Consider the following 20141-nt stretch of genomic DNA (forward strand, 5'->3'; position numbering starts at 1 on the left):
TAAAATTTCTGTCCACCTTAAAAACAAAGGTCACTTTACTTTTGCTGATTGGGTTCAGAATCCTGATTATTTTACAGTGTTTAAGCTTTTTGCGCTATTGTTTCTCTGTTTGAGAATGGCCTAATGCTGTCTGCTTCTTTGTCTTGTGAGCTGAAAAGTGCACCGTCATTTTAAATTAAATCTCACCTCTCAACACTCATTATATGAGTCACTGTTTCTCAGCGTGACATCAAACACTGAGTATGGATCGTCCTCATATGCACTCTCGTAGTCAGACCATATTCTGTGTTATACATTTATAAAGACAATTTACCACCTGCTGCTACTCGGATCACAGATCAACTTTTTGGCACAGAAATTTAGCATCACTTGCTCACCAATGGATCTCCTGCAGTGAATGGGTGCCGTCAGAATGAGAGTCCAAACAGCTGATAAAAACATTACAATAATCCACAAGTAATCCACCACTCCAGTCCATCAATTAACATTTTCTGGAGTGAAAAGCTGCATGTTTGTAAGAAACAAATTCATCATTAAGACATTTTAAGAGTCCATAATCCATAATATTGCTTTCACTAGTGAAAAGTCAGTGGCCTGTTGTCTTCTCACATCAAAATCATATTTGTTTAAAACTGTTTTGAACTGTTTTCGCTCGTAAACTGTGCTTGATCTGTGCATATTTCTCTTCTGATTTAATGGAGAAAGCTATGTTTTAGATAGAGGACTCGTATTTTAGCTGGAACCAATGATTTTATAGTTAAAAACGTCTTCATGGTGGATTTGTTTATTTACAAATATGCAGCTTTTCATTTTACAAAATGTCAATTGATGGATTTGCGTCATGTGAATTACTAGTGGATTATTCTGATGTTTTTATCAGCTGTTTGGACTCTCATTCTGACGGCACCCATTCACTGCAAAGGATCCATTGGTGAACAAGCGATGTAATGCTAGATTTCTTCAAATCTGTTCTCATGAAGAAACAAATTCATTTACATCTCAGCCTGATGGATAGAAGTGAACTGTTCCTTTAAAGCACAAACACCAGAAAGTATTATAAATGGGTTTGGAATGATTTTAGTTTTTCTCAAATAGTCAGACTAGTCAGATGTCATTAACAACTGTTAACCAACAGATATTCTGTGTTATAAATGTACAAAAAAACGTAAACTGCCATCATCTGCTCACAGATCACGGTAGAATAACTTTTTTGCACAGACATAAGTTGCACTAAAGTGACCTGTTTTGGAGGATTCCCGTCTGATGAGTGACAAAGGAAAAGCAGAATGACGTCAGTGGAGGATTTCTGCTGACCCCAGTGGTCTCCCAGCATTCACTTGAACTCTACACCAGCACCGGCTCCCTCTGCCCAGCCCTGGAATGAACGGCATTCTGTTAGACATCCTTGCGCCACTTTACACATTCTCACTCCCTACAGGCGAGAATGGTGTTACCGACTCTGATGCGGGCGTAAGGTGGGTGTATCTACTGCTTTCCATTCTGTCATTTCAGCAATGGAGGAACCAACTGCACCAGATGACAAGTGTTCAGGGCTTTGGTGGGCAGATGAGTGGACTGGGCAATTTGCTTGATGAAGACACACACACACACACACACACACACACACACACACACACACACACACACACACACACACACACACACACACACACACACACACACACACACACACACACACACAAATGCAGTGACTCATTAACGACACAGATTCTGTGAATTTCTGTCTCTGTGCCAATATAGGCACTGCAGCAGCAATCATTTACATAATACATATCTCATTAAGGAGACAGTAACTGGAATGCATTCATTAATCATAATTAAAGCCAACAAAGAGGCAACACGGTGTTCCTGTAAAGAAATAACTCTCTCTAGAAGATTTTTCAGAGTGAAGTACAGGATAGTCCCTACAGACATGAGAAGGTCACAGTGACTCTGGATGGAGAAAAAGACTTTGGTACAAAAGCAACAGTTGAATCAGTTCAGATTTCTAAAAGTCATTCCTTTGTCTATTTTGTGTTTGAAATACGTTTCAAATCAAGACAAATACAGGTTTTCATTTGGGGCTACTAAAAAGGCAATGACAGAATTAGTCTGCAATCTCATTCATAAATCCTGAGGGAAGATTTGCTTTAAAAAAAATCATGAGGGTCATTGCTATTTTAAAGTACATTTAATGTCTAAAAATTAATAAAATGTTTCTAAAAAAAAAACATACACAACATTACATTAAACTTGGTTTGAGGACAGTGAGCCAAGAGTTCAACTATGTTATAATAAAATGTATTAAATGATAAATGTTAAATGTTGATATAGCATGGTGGGCCAACTTTAGACCTTGGGTCCTGTTTGGGCATCTCTGCTCTAAAATATTCTATCCTTCTTGCCTGAGCTTGACCACAGCATATGTATGAAGATCTGGTGTACCCTTGAATAGAAATATTTCCTTACAGCATAACAGGAATGATTTAGGTACCTTTCATCACTGCTGTCGCCCTCTGCTGGTGTAAAGGCGGAGTGGATCTGTCCAGTGAAACGGCTATTAATTTACTGCATTGCAGCACTGGGACGTTGTCACTCATTTTGGCATGGCGTCTGCACAGATCACTCCCAGCAGAAAGACGGAAAAAAACTTGTCCTAGATGTCCTAGAAAAAAAATATATGAAACATTAAAAAAAGTAAACTTCCTCTGAATACAAAACTTCAGAGTTTGAAAAATCAATATTTTATTAATAAGTTTGAAAATAAGCTCTACAGGCAATCATGTGCTTTCTAATCTACTAAAAGAGTATATTTCCATCTTGTTTCATTTTTGTTTCCCTGCCAAGCAAAAAAAGTCAGGAAATTCAAAGCTCAGGAAACTTAGATAATTAAATTAATCAAATAAAGGTATGGTAGCCTAAAGACATTCAGTAAATACAACTAGAATATTGGCTCCTGCAGTGCTGAATCCAGTGTGTGAATCTGACATTGCAATTACTATTATAGATATCCTGATACTGTCACTTTAGGTCACTAAACAATTTATTTTCATCATTATTTAAAAAAATAAATAAATTCAGATCAAATTCCACCTTAGGAACTGCAAGCAAGCCAATACAAAACCTTAATGGGCAGTGATTATCATGCATTTTCATTTGTCTTTAAAAGAACAACTTAACTTTTCATAATAATGAAACACAAGTGGCTTGATGACAACAGACTTCTCAGTTTAAAGCAAATGTTCTGAGGATGACTCAGAAACAAAAGGGTCCTATGAAGCTACTTTTTAAGAACAAGTAAAGAACATTTAAGGAACACAACTAATTATTTTGCATCTCAAGAATGTTTAGAAATTTGTATTGGGAGACAAAACAGAAATGCAGAGGAAGATATTAATTTCAATGCATCCAACATTTAATGTTATGCTCTGATTTTAAGACTCTTTTTAAGTCTTTCCTTTGTGGAAGGGTGAATTAAGACATTATAAGACCCTGTAGAGAAATCATGCAACTTAAACAACATTTGTTTTTGCTTTTCTTTCTGTAATTTTCACTCCAAAATCCACTTGTTTAAAAATGTTTAACATCCTCTAGCTCCTGCACACCCGCATAAATCCACAGCCTATCAAGGCAATTAGCAGACTGGCCGCCCGGCAGTGCGTGTTCTGCATAGAAAACTCTTCAAAAGCGACCATTTAGAGACACTGTGGGAAAATAAACTCCGGAACACAATGCACCACTAGCTTTCTCTACCCACAATGCCCCCACCAAGGTCTGTGGCACAATCCAGTGTGGTCACACTGCGGTTTGGTTCTGGGGAAAACTGACCTCGAGCCATTCCTGGGTTACAGGAGCACCGGAGTGTTCCACAGCCCTCAAAAAGCGGATATCCAAAAAGCCCGGTCCAGCCCTTGAGGCCTTTTATAGAGAGCACAGGAAGTACAATCAGTACCCGCAAATTAAACACCTCTAATTATGAGCTGGAAATGTAGAGTTGAAGAGATCAGCATTAGCATGCGCGCTCCGCAAGTCGCTCTATAAATACACCTCTTCACCACCACGTACTCCATCATGCCCATGCCATCAGACAGGATGTTACCTTACATCCTTATTTTGATATTTCTAGATAAACACCGCTCACACAGCTCTGGAAATAAAACTTTTTCCATCTTTCCATCATTAATGACATTACGAATTCATATTCCAACAAAAATTGGATTCTGATATAATTAGTTGTAGCACAATGTGGTTGCTTTACGCTTCATCAGTCTTTCAGTGTGATTAATGAAGGTGCAAACCGTATTGACTGTTCATCTCACAGGGCCTATGAGAGCATTGCTGTATCATCAAACTACGTCCCCATGAGACTCGACTATCATTATCGGCTATACGGCATTAATGGCAGAAATTATGAACAATAAACTCTGCTTTTAGAGGTGGTAAGGAGGGACTTTTACCACAATGCAATTACAAATGTATCTTCAGGCAAAAGCCTATATTTGTATAAGCTCTTTCTGAGATGCGAAGCAAAATACTTCAAGTGCTAATTTCATTTATAATTTAGGTGTCTAAATGACAAGGGAAGTCAGTTCTGTAAAAGTAACACACTGGGAAAAGAATTTAATCACTTTTTTGGTTTACTGTACAAATATTTTTTTCATTATGTAACTTAATTTTTGTTATTTTTCAGATAACAAAATGTAATATTTTAAGTTATTATACTAATACTAAAATTTAATAACATTATTATTGACTTTTTTTCCCCAAAAAACATAACTTAATATTTTAAGTCAATTTGCTTCCTAAATTGATCCAAATTAAGTGAATGATTAAAACAAGAAAAAATAATCTGGTTTATTTTTATTACTTGACTGACAGATATGTTTTTTCTTATTTCAGTCATAATTGAACTTAATTTTGGTACTTTTTTTTTTTTTAGAAAACAAGACTTAACATCTTATATCTACTTCTACTTTTACTTAAGATTTTACTTTTTAAACTGATCAAAAATGAGTTTGTTTATGATTACGAAGAACAAATTGAGAAAAATATTTTAGGTTTTCTTACACCACTGACAGATATTTTTCTTGTTTTAATCATTAACCCACATAACTTTGATACTTTTTTCAGAAAACAAACTCATTATCATAAGTCATTTTGATACCCAGGTAAATGTGTCTTGATTTTAGAGTTTTTAAATATTTGTAATGTAAAATATGACTAAAATACTTTTTATAAATATAATATTTTAATATATATGGATGTTTTATAAAAAGCAGAACAAATAACACAACTTACGCAATCAAGTTTTGTCTGGAATAAACGATTAAAATAACATAAATTCTAGGTTACCCAGTTGAAAAAAATATCTGGCCTGATTTTCACTGGTCTGGTTTGATGGTTAAATTTGGTTTTGGGCCATCAGACTGACCAGATGAACACCAGCTTGGGGAAAAAAAAAGACCGGCAAACCAACTGATCAAGTGGGTTAAGTGGGACTGCAGCAGAACAAAACATTGAGCATGTGACTTTGTTTGGGTGTCTAAACAGCATGGAAACTAAATAAAACCACTGTTTTTATTTAGCAGTGGCGTTTTCCTGTCTATAGAAACAAACAGTTGTTTTGCACCAATCAATGTCATGGGTTGTAGATGTGTATAAACATATTGCACAATGATACACCTGAAGCTGATGCAGCACTTTGATGGGTCACAATGACTCTTGGCATGTGTATGTGTATATGTGTGTGTGTGTGTGTGTATGTGCAAGAAATGTAAATGTGATTTGTCTGAGCAGATATTTTAGGAGCGTCTGTAGGAGTTGAAGAATGTGCGGCCACAGACTAGTCTGTCGTCTGCTTGGATTGCAGGAGTCAGTTCATTCGAGCCGTCCAGGTCCCCTGCGTGACCAACTCAACCCAACTGCCGCCCACTTACCGGCAGGAAAATGACAAGCCTTAGAAGATCACTCAGTTTCCTTCGCCGGTCTGCACGGAGAAAATGAGGGACCAAAGATGGTGATTGTTTCCTGTTGGAGTGGGCGGCAGCAGAGACGTGTCCCGTTCTTCTCTCCATCAGCAGGTTGGCCCCTCTCTCCTCCAGTAGGTCAGTAGCACAGCGCCATCTACTGGACGAAGCCACAGTCCAATTAGACAAAACAACACAACTGGATGGAAAAATGGCCTTTGATGAGCATATGTTGTATTTTCTTTCTGTGTTTAAAAACTGGGTACTTATGTGTTGGGGTTGTTATTTCTATTTCTATTATTAGCTATTTTTGTTCACATTTTATATTTAAAATGAGCTGCACAAACACAAACTTCAAAAAAAAAAAGTTTTTGACTGCAACACAACAGGAGGGTTGAAGTGCATGTGATATTTTGTCTAACTGTTAATCACAGCAACAGGTTTACATACCTCTGTGGATCTCACATTTACCACCAACTTAACCTGGAGATATAATAATAATAATACAAACAAAAAAACTGTAAACAAACAAAAAAATGTAAGCTGAAATTAATTTCTCCTTTAGGAAAACACATTAAAATTCACTTACAAATGGATTTATGTTTCTCTGAATGTCTTTATTACACACTCGTATACATGCATGTACAGTACATATGAATACTTTAGTGTTATAGAGGCCAAAACTGCAGTAGTGTGGGTATAAAGTGCTTATATAACGGACAACATCAAAAAGATGTCTTAGGATTGTTTGCATTCAGTCAGCTGACAGGATGAATAAAATGGATCAACATCAGTGCAGTTCAAAACTGTTACGCAGTTTTCAGTATCTCAGTAGTCATTGTGCTTCTCAAATTTATCAACATTGAGTTTATGATTAAAACAAGAAAATCTAGTAAAAAACTTATTTTTCTTACCTCACCAACAATTTTTTTCTTGTTTTAATTATTAATTCAATTAATTTGATCAATTTTGCAGAAAAACAAGACTATGTATTTTAAATTATTTAGTTCTTAAATGGATCAACATTAAGTGAGTTTATGACTAAAACAAGAAAAATAGCTTAAAAAAAATTATTTTTCTTATCCGACTGACAGATATTTTTCTTGTTTTAATTAAACTCACTTAATTTTGATCCATTTCGGTAGACAAGAAAACAAGACTTTATATCTTGGTTTATTTTCCTTATCAAGTGAATGCAATTTGATTCAAGAAATTTTAGATATTTGAAGTGAAATGAGACAAAAATATGAAGTACGAAAATATTTTTTTGCAGTCTACTTAAGGGATATTGTATCCAAAAATGAAAATTCAGTCATCAATTACTCATCCTCAAGTTGTTCCAAAGCTGTGCAAGTTTCTTTCTGGTAGCCATTGACTTTACAGTATTTCCATAATGAGGAAGTCAATGGCTAACGTCAGCTGTTTGGTTACCAAAATTCTTCAAAATATCTTTTTTGTGTTCAACAGAAGAAACTGGTTAGGAACAACATGAGGGTTTTATCTCTTTTATGCAATCTTATGTCTTTCAAAAGCATAACAGTTAAATAATTTAAACAATAAAATCAACCACACAGAGTTGTATGTGCTTCAGTCGTTGAGTTTGTAAAGAGCAATAAATACAAACACTGGCCACGTCAAATAAACCAACCAGTCTCAGATACACCTCACAATACTGTCAAACAGAGTTTTTGACATCATGCAGATGGTCTTTTCGGTTGATAAAGACACACTGGATGCGGGAGGCAGACGGGCCGCTCTCCTCTCCGCGGAGAGTGATGATGAACCTGCTGATGCCAGTGTTTGGGCACGGGGAGAACACCTGGCTCATCTTCAGGCCTGCGGGCAAACAGCACTGCAGGTCATCTACTAGATGGCGCACAGACACACGGATAAACGCCCCATGACTAACAATCAGAGCGTGGACGGGTACGTTCTGGGCTCCATCATTAGCTAGTCCAGCAATCACAGGCTGCTCTGGTTCTGATGGTCCAGAGGTGGATGCAGAACACTGGTCGGCAGAGCCATGCTCCTCTAACATGCGCTGATATAAGGTTTTGAGGAACTTCTTAAAGCGTGTCTTTACCTGGATAAACAGAAAGAGTTTCTTTTGTGTGAGCATTACATCTGATCAGACAACGGCGTCTACAATTTTGGAAAAAATACTGCAAAAAAGACTAAATATAACTCTTGGAATAATTCAGATTTTACTGTTTTTGAAAGATGTCTCTTTTGCTCTTAAAGGCTGTATTTATTTGATTGAAAATACAGTAAAAACTGTTATATTGTGAAATATTAATGCAGTTTAAAATATCTCTTGTCTATTTTAATAAATTTTAAAATGTAATTTATTTCTGTGATGCAATGCTGAATTTTCAGCATCATTACTGCAGTCTTCAGTGTGACATGATCTTTCAGAAATCATTCTAATATGTTAATTTGCTACACAAGAAAAATTTCTTATGTCGAAAACAGTTTTTGGTGCATAATATTTTTTGTGGAAGAATTTCAAAAGTTTGGGATAAGTAATATATATATATATAAAAAGACATTTATACTTTTGTAGCAACAAACAAGGCATAACGTTTCTAGGTTTTCTATTTCAAACAAATGATGGAATTCAATAATAATTGAGCATCAAATCAGCTTTAGAACTAGAATTATTACTAAAGGATCATGTGACACTGAAGACTAGAGTAATGATGCTGAAAATTCAGCTTTGCATCACAGAAATAAATTACATTGTAAAATACATTAAAGTAGGAAACAGTAATTCAGGAATCTTAATTATTCCAAACTTACTTATACTGAAAGTACTTTTACAAAATATTAAGGGTAACACTTTACAATAAGGTTCATTAGTTAACATTAGTTAACCACATTAGTTAACATGAACTAATAATGAACTGCACTTATACAGCATTTATTAATCTGTGTTAATGTTAATTTCAACATTTACTAATACATTATTAAAATTTTGTTAACATTAGTTAATGCAGCGTGAACTAACGTAAACAAACAATGAACAACTGTATTTCCGTTAACTAATGTTAATAAAGATTAGTAAATACAGTAACAAATGTATTGCTCATGGTTAGTTCATGTTAGTTAATACATTAACTAATGTTTAGCTAATGAACCTTATTGTAAAGTGTTATCATATTAAGCTACAACAACTTCAGTGTAAAAGCTACTACAATTTCCACCTGGATTTAAGTGGCATCCTATTTTGCAACATTGAAGACGTATTTTCTTTGCAAGAAAACTTAATTTCTACCTGATCCAGCGTCTCTCCGCCGGGTGGTGTATAATCTCGGCATGCCTGACCCGCTGCGTTTGCCATGTTCTTCAGATGTTCCTTTGGTCTTCCCTCTGCCACCCCAAAACCCTGTCCAATTCATCACACATGTGCATTTGAACCGACACTACAACCATTGTTATAGGGGATGCCAAATTGTACATTATTTATATTAAACCATACTATTTCTAATATTCACTTTATTATACGATTTTATGTATTATTCATATATTGCACAGCCAAACTAGCTGCTGACGGACTGCTTGGGGAAACTCACCCTCTCTCTGAGTAAAGGATCCAAGATCATCTCAGTCGCAGAAGAATGAAGGCTGTTTCCTAAAATGATTTCAGCTGTCTTGAGAAAGAGAAGTTATATTTTATTTGTGGGGTGGTTCACTCAAAAAATTGAACACAGTTGCAGTCACACACACCTGGACGGCTCTTTGCAGGTTACTGACGAAAACATTGGTGAAATGCAGATTTTTCAGGTACCGGCCAGCTGCCGCTGCCTGCTGATGTCCCGTGTCTGACAGCGGGGTGTCAATGCCCTGACCTACACATGTGAAAAATTGTTTTTACCCACACACTGAAAAGGTCAACAGCACACATTAGAGGTCAGCATAACCATATACATACCTTGAAGCAGTTTATCTCTGTTGTATTGTGTTTCCCCACTATGAAACAGAGGACATAATAATATAATAAATAAATGACTTTAGAAGAGACGGTTCACATGCTATGACATCTTTATATTCATTTAGAGGTCATTGTGATCAACTACAGACAAACATGTTAACACTTCACAGTTAAGTATATACAACATAAAGCGTTCCTGTAAACATTTGGTGATTTATTTGGTGTTTATGAGCAGACTTGAACAAACATGCAGATAACGTGCATGTCCTTTCTGTCCCTACAACATCATCAAATAACATTTCACAGTTAGAAACGAATCATCACCCTTCTTATGCATGTAAAACAAAAGCAAACAGACAGAATACACACACGCTCACTTACTGCCGAACGATCGTCAATGCAAATGTAAGCATAATACAGATTGGTAAGAGTGGATGAAATGTATGACCGGCAGCACTTCCTGGTTCATCAGTCAACGTGTTGCGGAAAAATGACGTCACCTAAGGGAATGGAAGCAAAGATGGAAGTCTGTCGCCCTCCTGTGGTGATTTATGGGAAGTGACTTGAGTTGGTTTAAAATTTTGTAAATTGTTTTGTCTTGTAGATCCCGGACACTTTGCATTTAAGTATTAAAAAAATGTTAAATATTAACGTTAATGTCTAACGTTTCCTTCTCGCATTGAACCCACTGATCTATAATAGAGAACATCCATTATATAGATCAGTGATTGAACCGCATTAAAATGCTGACGTGGCGCTGAGAAAAGTCAAACGTTCTACGTTAATAACGCCGTATATAACTAACTAAATACCTTTACATTAGAACAATGTTAATGAGAATTTTTTCAAATTGAAATTCAAATTGTTATTATGCATTTCAAATTTGTGTAATTGACAAAACTCGTCACACGATGGCGGAAGTAGACTGCGTTCTGCAGTAAACCTGGCGGCAAGAAAACCTTCCGTCACTCCTTTTATCATTTTGTGTGTATTTTTAGTATTGCAGTAAACTAAGGGTTATTATAGGTAACTAAACTAAAACTTACACCATAAAAACCTATAATTGAAAAAAACAGACGTTAACTGAATTAACGTTAATTTATTTCAGCTAGATGCCAATGAAACATACTAAAATAACAAAACCTAAAACTAAAATGAACACACACACACACACACACACACACACACACACACACACACACACACACACACACACACACACACACACACACACACACACACACACACACACACACACACACACACACACACACATTTATATAGGCTATGCTTTTTATATACTTGAAACATTTTCCACTTTTTCAGTTTTAATTAAAGTTTTAGTAATTACATATATATAGAATGTCTCTCCAGAGTCTAAAGTGGCTTTTTAGAATTGTATTAAAAAGCAGAGAAACAGGCCCCAGGGAAACAGACAGTTGCAGTCTCACTGGACACTGTCCTTCATCTCTCTTTGATATCTGATGATGGTTGATCATAGGGCTCACTGCCTAAAGCAGGACGGCCTATCACCCATTCAGGATGCACATGGTTGATGCTGATGTAGGATTAACCCAGTATTCAAGCACTGATGTCTTGAGCTCTGGAAGCAATGATTTTTAGTCTTTCTAGCAAAGTTTGTTGCATAATCTTGTCAGTGCAGGTAAGCCAATCATCTGGATCTCATCTGTAATCGGTTACAGTCAGGAGGGCGTGTGTGTGCGATGACATCATACGCCTCTTAGTTCTTGCCTCCGTAATTGGCCCGTTTCCTCCAGCGGCGCGGAACACACAAGTGGAGCCAGACACATGCTCACAGGGATTTTCCAGAAAGACGAGGGGCCCTGTTTTAGGGACGCTGAGGGGCTGAAACCACTGTAAATGTCACAAATGAATGAAGGGCCTCAACCCAAAACGCAATCTGATCCAGAGCGCCCCTGGGCAGCGCCGTTTGATCTGCTTCACATTCCACCTCCGAGAACCAAGACAACAGACATTACAGCATCTCCATGTTATGACATTATCAAAACTAGCTTCACATGTATAGATGTATATTGTTGAGAGCTGCTCGGGTTTGTTTGTGTGTGTGTGTGTGTGTGTGTGTGTGTGTGTGTGTGCTTTTTGAACGTTTAGCTTATGCTTCCCAACATAATCATCCGACTGATCGGCAGCCAAGTGCTAATTTCACAATCAGAAGCTGATGCTTTTAAAACGGGCCTTCTTGAGTTAACATACACACCCTTAAGATCTCTGGCATGAAATCTGGATGATTTTTTCCCCAGAAATCTTCTGCAGAGTGATTTGCATGATCCCAGCTTACAGAAAACGTTCTCACAACTCACAACTCACAACTCTAACGTTTTTTAAAAAGTTTTATACATGTTAGGACAAAATGTTTTTCTTTTGTTTCTGAGACTACATTTCTAACTCCTAACTAGAAATATACTAGCAACATGCTAAATCATGTTAGCAACATTGTATTGACTTAAAGTAAAATATTCAAAACTTTTAAATTAAGTCATTTAAAACTTTCAGATAAGGCTTTATCACACCAACATCAAAGTTTCTCTTCAAATTTTACTCATTCAGTATTTTGTATACGTTCTCATAAAATTGAAAATTAAAATGTTCCTGGAATGTTGATGAAGATTCTAAGAAACGTTTATGTAACCTTTAAATAACGCTCTAATCACGTCAAGAATATATTTTAACATTCCTAAAATCTTAAAAATAAGTGTTCAATTAACATTATGGATAAAAATAGAATAAAAAGTTAATAGAATGCTGAATGCTTTTTCCTCAAGATTAGTCTTGCATGCCAACACTGTGATGAAGTTCTAACTATGCTTCCATGACTTGTGCCAAAACAGACGTGTGTAACTCTGACAGAGCTGCTAATATTTCACAACGATTTGACTGCAGGACTATATTTATTATACAACATTTGCAGTGTCTCTATCTGCATCTGTGGATTTGTTTAGCAGATACTGTGATGTCATTCTGGTTACCATGGGAAAAAGCAGAATAAGCTTTCCAAATTTGCTCCTAATTACTAAACATTGCCGTTGACAACTCCTGCTAACTTGCCCTTTAACCAAGTCCCAGAATTCCATGCAGGGCTGTGAAACTGATGATGCAGTGAATTTAGCACCATTGTGGAACATGCAGTCAAAATTAGATTCTAATCTAAGTGAACCTACCATTAACTCTTATCATCCAAAAAGTTGTGTGATTAACAAATTCTGAATGGGACTGAATAGGCTGACATGTCTGAAATATAATGCAAATGTGCATATTCTCTTGTTTACCCAAATATCTGGGGCTGTCAGTTAAACGATGAGCATGTGTTTATACATGAAACTCAAGCTTGACCTCATTCACACAGTGCTATTTTTATAATATACTGATTCATCACTTCTCTCCCTTGTTAGATATCTATAATGAGGCCTGCCAACTGATACATTCAAAGAAATTGTAATAAGTGATTTTGAATTTTGAAAGTTCTTCTTTATTTAATATGGCATCCCTGCCTAGGCTGGTTGGCTGGTCTTAGCTGGTTTAAGCTGGAAGTAGCTGGTTTTAGCTGGTCCCCCAGCCTGGCCAGGCTGGTTTTAGCTGGTTGTTCCAGCTGGTCTCTAAGCCTGATCAGCTAAGACCAGCCTGACCAGCTAAAGAAGGGGCCAAAACCCCTCTAAAACCAGCCTGCTGAACAGCTATGACCAGCTAAAACCAGGCTGGTTGACAAGCTAAAACCGGCCAACCAGTTTAGACTGGTTTTAGCTGCTTTTTTCAGCAGGGATCTACCCTGTTGAAAAAAAACAGCATATGCTGGTTAGGTAGGTTTTGAAGCATGGATGCTGGTTTGAGCTGATTTAAGCGGGTCCTCGGCTGGTCATGTGCTAGTCATAAACTGGTTTAAGCTTAAGACCATCTTAGGACCAGCACATGACCAGCTAAGGACCATCTTAAACCAGCTCAAACCAGCATCCATGCTTCAAAAACCTACCTAACCAGCATATGGTAACCTGACTGAAGTCAATTATTGGTGAAATTTAGCAGTTTCTGAGTAAAAAATACACTGGAATGGTTTCCTACACCATTTTTCCCCAGTTTATATATTTGTTGAGGATGCGATTCTATATTTCCTGATATGGAACTTGCGTCCGGAACCGGAGGGAGAAATTGATCCCTTTGGGCAACCGCAGTCCTGGGAAGATCAGTGTCAAGATCAGGGACATCTCTTGTTTTTTCTATTCTTCCCTCTCTCCCTCTCATGTACAGTATGGGTAGGTCATTTCAGGCCTGTTTTAACAAACTTTCAAGAAATTATTATTAACAGTGGAGGAACTTCTCTGATACTCCTCACTGAATCAGTGGCTGCTGGGAAGGGTCAAGAACCTCCTCTGACTTGACCTTGTTGAGAAGGTCGACAGAGATTTTCCAGGGGGCATCAGTTATTATTAGACTGTCTCTGAAGATAAACTCAAGCAGTCTGTGTGGGAATGGATTATTTGAGCTTGATGAGTCTTAGGAAGTGGTCATTCTCATCAGCTCTCCAGAACACACAGCATTTATGCTGGTTTTCTTCAGCAGTCAGAGAGCAATATTGTAATGTTGTTGAGAACATGTACTGCTCTACGCCAGAAACACTGCAGTATTTTTTCACTGAATCATGGGAAAATCAGATCTGCCCATTTCGGTATGGGAAATCTATTCTTGGACTGCAGGATGGGCGAAGAAGTTATTTTTCTGGTTTTATAAGTGTTTGAAGTGAGACTGCCACACGCTCAGACACTAGAAGAGTTGTGCATACTAGCGCATACGTGTCTTTTTCATTTTCATCAAAACATTAATTCAGCCGTTTACATAATAAAGATGAGGATACGATCATCACCTTCTCATCTTTGCTGATCTTGTTCTTGTAATGCTATTTCCTGCTGATAAGGCTGGAATGTTTAAATAGAATGAAAGATTATGTCATCTTTAACAAAGGCAGATAAAAAGATATGAACTGGAATGAATGGGGGCAGATAATGGAAATAAACAGGTAAAGGTGATTGCTGGCGTTCTAGAAGAAAACTCTCAATCAACAAAAGAAAAAAAGCTTAATAATAGGAGAAACACCTGGCATGAAGAGAAGGCTGAAGAGAATATAAGCTAAATTGTGCTTATTCCATTTTTTCCCTTGAATAATTGTAAATGCAAGCATTAACTCTCATTGTAATATATACAAAATGTGCTTTTGCTTTAGCATTGAAAGCACTCAGAGAACTTCTTCTTCCCAATGGATCAAAGAAATCTTCCTTTGGAAAAACTGACACATATGAGTATTATACTATAAGTATAGTATAAGCATTTAAAAGGATATGGCCCCCTGTAAAGATGATTAATAGTAATACTAGAAGAGAAGAAGCAGTCTAAAAAAGTACATGCAGCCAATGTCAGTGTGAGATGTTCAAAAGTAACACTGTCTTCTTCCTTATTTGGTAGAAACAGCACATAAGTCAGAATACACTCCACCATGCCCTGATGTGAAATGTTCTCTTGAAGCTGCATGCATGGGAGTGATGACGGGCCTCTTCTGGTTTGTGGCTGCCGTCAGCACAGTCCAGGGTTTCAGCAGTAGAATTCAATAAAGCAATAAGCCAATCAGGAGAATTAGAAGCTAAAGCTGTAGCTGTCTCACAGAGGGCCCTTTATGTGGCGGAAGGCTGGGGGGACGCAGCAGGAACACAGCGCTGGGCTGAGAAACATCTACCCTCTGTATCAACCTCTGCTGTTTTGCATTGACTAGCTTGATGTCTGTGTCTAATCAGAGGTCCGCTTTGATCTGAGTGGTGTTTAGAAAACAACTGCTGATTTTTGTCTTGGTGTTTGAATGTCAGTCTCTTCCTGGTCATTTCCTTTTGTCCTTTAGTCAAGTGCTGTTTATTGTGAGACTAAATTCCAAAGTGGTGTATATAACCAATCAGCTTCTTCGCTACAATGGGACCACACCCACATAGAAGTCTGTGACTAATCAAATCTTTCCAGCTGTACTGTATCCTTCATGTTCTGGACACGAGTGGGGCCTCTGCTTAGAAAGTGAACTTTACATGAGTGCAATCCTGAGACTTCATTTTCAATTTGTTTGGTCTGGGTGGAAAGTGAATGCTTAAGTTGTTATAATGTTGTCTAAAAGACACTGAGTGCACTGAAAAAAATGGCAGACGGCAAATGTACACACTCACTTGAGTGCTATCTAACTCACATTGTAGTGTTTCCGCATAACGTGTGAGTTTCTGCTGATCTTCCTCTGTTTTGGAGATGTGATTGAGGATGTGATCTCACTCTCCAGAAATCCAGCCTATGTGACTCTTTACTTATGACTGAAGCCAGGCTTGCCTTTATACTGGACACCCCACCCTGTTGCTCTCCCCCTCTCCCTCTCTTTCTCTCTGTCTCTCTTATCTCATGCAGGACAAGCCAATAGAGGCGTGTAATGTTCATCCATACTCCAGATGGCATCCCGGTGTGGTTTTATCCCATGAGAGAGTATGACAGCATCATCTCCGAAAACAAAAACTCTTTTGTTCCTGAATATTGTTTTCATCATTTACTTAAAATAAACTATTTCATTCATATAAACTGTAGTTTAAAAGTGTTGAAGTTCTTATTTTATTTTTTAACATTTATAAAATGCATTGTTATATTTTTATTTTATTTTGTAAAACAAAGATAAAATCATTTTTAGCCATTTTTACAAAGTTGATATATATAGTTGAAAAACACATACAGAAAGATAGATAGATATACACATCTCAGAGCAACACACTATTTGTGTTTAGATCCCCACTGAATCTGTGTGTTTAAATGAATCATTTGAATGAATAATTCAATGACTTTTCACTTTATAACCCAAATGGTGTGTTGCTCTGAGATGTAGGTAGCTTCAGAATCTCTGGAGTGCTCTTTTTCGCGTACTCCAGGGAAGTATTTGATTTCGGATTAGTGACATTTGTTTTAATCCTGTATTATTGTGTTTGAATGAATCGGTTGAGTGAGTGATTCAATGACTCCCTCATAAAGACAGTTACTTGTTGCCTGCTATAGCATCATGATGTACCCTGTTGAAAGGGTCAGTATAAAATAAAATATATTAGGGATGTAACGGTATTGTAAATACCGTCGTACCGCAATAGCAAATTTTTTCGATACTACCGTGGTCGCATGACTCGATAAAATGATAGATCTTCTGAGAAAAGTTTGCTCAGGCGAATGGAGCGAACGGGAGGTAGCGGGAACTACAATTCCCATCAGCCCAGGCGTGGCCATCATCCTTTGCGGTCTGTTGTCGCTACAAATCCAGTAATGCGGCTGCTGTTAGTAGCGGCAAAGGAAAAGGCTGTTTCCGAAATCGCCCCCTATACCCTATTCACTATTCCCTACATTAGTCCACTCATACAGTTCACTTGAAGGAGTGAATGAAAACGAGTGAGTGAATTCGGACACTAAGTGCACCAGAAAGACTGCCGTTTTCTTGCGGTTTAATAATCATTTGAAATGGGCAGTTCCAGTAGTAAGATTAAATGATTTATACTGAACTCTGTCATGGAAATTATGTATAAACCCTAGTTAAACAATTTAATTCTATATTTACAACAAACTTGTACCTGTTGTACGCTGTATTACGGCTTGGACCAGCGCGTTGTAAAATGAACAGATGGATGATTAAGCTGCGGGCGCCATCTTCTGGTGAGACGCGGATCGGGAATTCAATCGGCGCACGACTCTCACAGTGCATTATGAGTTATCTCTAGCCGTTGAGTGTACATAGGTTGTACACTCGTTTTTGCGGTGCATTGTGGGATTGAATGAATGCACTCGAGATCGTCCACTATGGTTTCGAACACCACTTAAAATGGCTGTCCCCTCAAATAGTGCCCTATTTGAGGGTATAGGGGGCGATTTCGGATACAGTGCCCAAATAGTGCCCTATTTGAGGGTATAGGGGGCGATTTCGGATACAGCCAAAGAGATGGAAATGGTCGAACCTGAAGCGGGTGTTAAATCGGATGTGTGGAAGCATTTCGGTTTCTCTGTCTGAAACCTGTCTCTGTCTGAATATGTGAGTAAATGAGGTGAGTGTTCTCAAATACTCATTCAGCACATGGGCCAGCTGCAATAAGTAGGCTGCTATTTTTATTTTTTTTTGTGAGTTTTCAAGAATAATAAATAATTCAAGAAAAATTGAAGTTCCTGTTTCAAAGTTTACAGATATGGCTAATTTGTATGCCATTGATATGTTCAGTGTTCATGTAAACTGTTTAATAAACACTTCTGGCATTTTTTTTCGAGTCTCTTCATTAGTTTTGTTTTTCCTGTAAATGATTCAATAAATACCGCATCGTGCCATTCATACCGAGGTATTACCGTACCGTGAAGTTTTGATACCGTTACATCCCTAAAATATATATATATACATAGATATATAAAATATATATTTCTCCACACAGGATGCTTTTGTTATTCTAAAAAAATAGAAATGCATTTAATCCCACATGCTTTGCACAGCTACATGTCGGGTCATGTTTGGGATATTCATGTAGGTAGCCAGGTCTACACCTGAATGAAGAGTTTATATAAAAGATTAATAACTTATAACCACATACATAATCATCATACTTGTATGTTAGTAACCAAACTGCTTTATTAGATGTCTTTACAGAACTGTGAATTTTACTGTTTGCTGCTGCACTCTTTCTGTCTAATACAGGACATCAATCTAATTTCCCAACTGTTGATGTGATAAGACCATAACAGAGTAATATCTACGTTAAATTTAACCTGCCTCAAACAAGAGACAAACAGTCTGTCTCTGTCTGTTCTGTGGTCTACTGGCATGCAGAACCGGTATGCAGCAGGAATCTTTGGATCAAGGTAATTTCATGCTTCTACACATTTTCCCAGGCGGCTGAGCATTCCTTTACCTTTGTGCCACTTTGGAGTGTGATGTGGGTTGACATGTTGTCATAAGAAACACACATACAAAAACCCAACACGAGCACTCAAAAAGCACTCTGACAGGGACAAATGCATTCATCTCAGGATAAAGCGGGTCATGTAAATATTTATGCTTTTATATAGTTTAAACAGTCGTTTTAACATATTTTTTTTTACCTTTTTAATGTCCCTCCTGACCCTCTGTAGTGAATGGATGCTGTCAGAATGAGAGTCCAAACAGCTGATAAAAACATCACAATAATTCACAAGTAATCCACACCACTCCAGTCCATGCAGTTAATACCTTGTGCAGGGAAAACCTGCATGTTTCTGAGAAACAAATTCATCATTATGATATTTTTATATTTGCATTTACATGTAGTTATTTATCAGATGCTTTTATCCAAAGCAACTTAGAAATGAGGACAATGGAAGCAATTAAAATCAACAGTGCAATGATATGCAAGTGCTATGACAAGTCTCAGTTAGCCTAATGTGACTTCTACAATTGTCCACTTCTGAAACTGGGACTGGTTGCTGTTCAGTTATTTTAAACTTCCACAATACATCTTGTCTGAATCAGGAGAGCAATATACACAGATCAAATACCATTTACAAATGATAACAGTCAAAAACAGTTCTAAAACAAATATGTTGGTGGATTTTGATGAGATAGACAAGGGACTTTTTCACTGGTGGAGGTGTTATTATGGATTATGGACTTGTTTTTGCCCAGAAGTGTTGGTCTAAAGTTCAAAAACATCTTTCTGATGGATTTGTTTCTTACAAACAATTGTTTTCAAATCTGTTCCAACAAAGAAACAAATTCTTGGATGGTCTGAGGGCAAGAAAATTTTCATTTTTGTGTGAACTATTCCCTTAACCTCTGGTATTCCTCTCAATGTTTTGCAGAATGCTACTGAATTAGCATCTCTAATTAATTCACAAGATGGATGCTTTTGGGTTTGAATGAAATTCCGGTATGTGGTTTAGACCCACTGCTTGGCCAAAACAATTTGTGACTCATTCAGTTGCCACGTTAGTTCCTGACAGGGGAATATTTCAGTGATATATCAACTGTATGCATATTTGAGCCAACAGTGGACATATGTATTTTAAATACATAAGTTTTGTGTGTTAGTTTGTGTTTATCCATATTTCTGTGTGGTTTGTCTACAACTAAGTCAAACAAAAAGTTTTGGTCCAGTGCTTATAAAAAAACACACAGAAGTTCAACCAATGCAGTATTTTTTCATCAATGG

The 20141-nt window shown here is 37.2% G+C and overlaps 1 protein-coding gene across 1 annotated transcript; it reads right to left on the bottom strand.

The window, feature by feature from the left end:
* Positions 1–6562: 6562 nt before the first annotated feature.
* On the bottom strand, positions 6563–10374 carry tigarb (TP53 induced glycolysis regulatory phosphatase b). Its single transcript, XM_073838575.1, has 6 exons — positions 10279–10374; positions 9898–9935; positions 9693–9814; positions 9539–9616; positions 9241–9351; positions 6563–8049 (listed from the first exon to the last, which is right to left on the bottom strand). The coding sequence occupies exons 1-6, from the start codon at positions 10308–10310 to the stop codon at positions 7642–7644; spliced, it is 789 nt and encodes a 262-aa protein (XP_073694676.1). The 5' UTR covers positions 10311–10374; the 3' UTR covers positions 6563–7641.
* Positions 10375–20141: the final 9767 nt, after the last annotated feature.

This window comes from Garra rufa, chromosome 4 (assembly GCF_049309525.1).
Source record: "Garra rufa chromosome 4, GarRuf1.0, whole genome shotgun sequence".
In the NCBI taxonomy this organism is placed as follows: domain Eukaryota; kingdom Metazoa; phylum Chordata; class Actinopteri; order Cypriniformes; family Cyprinidae; genus Garra; species Garra rufa.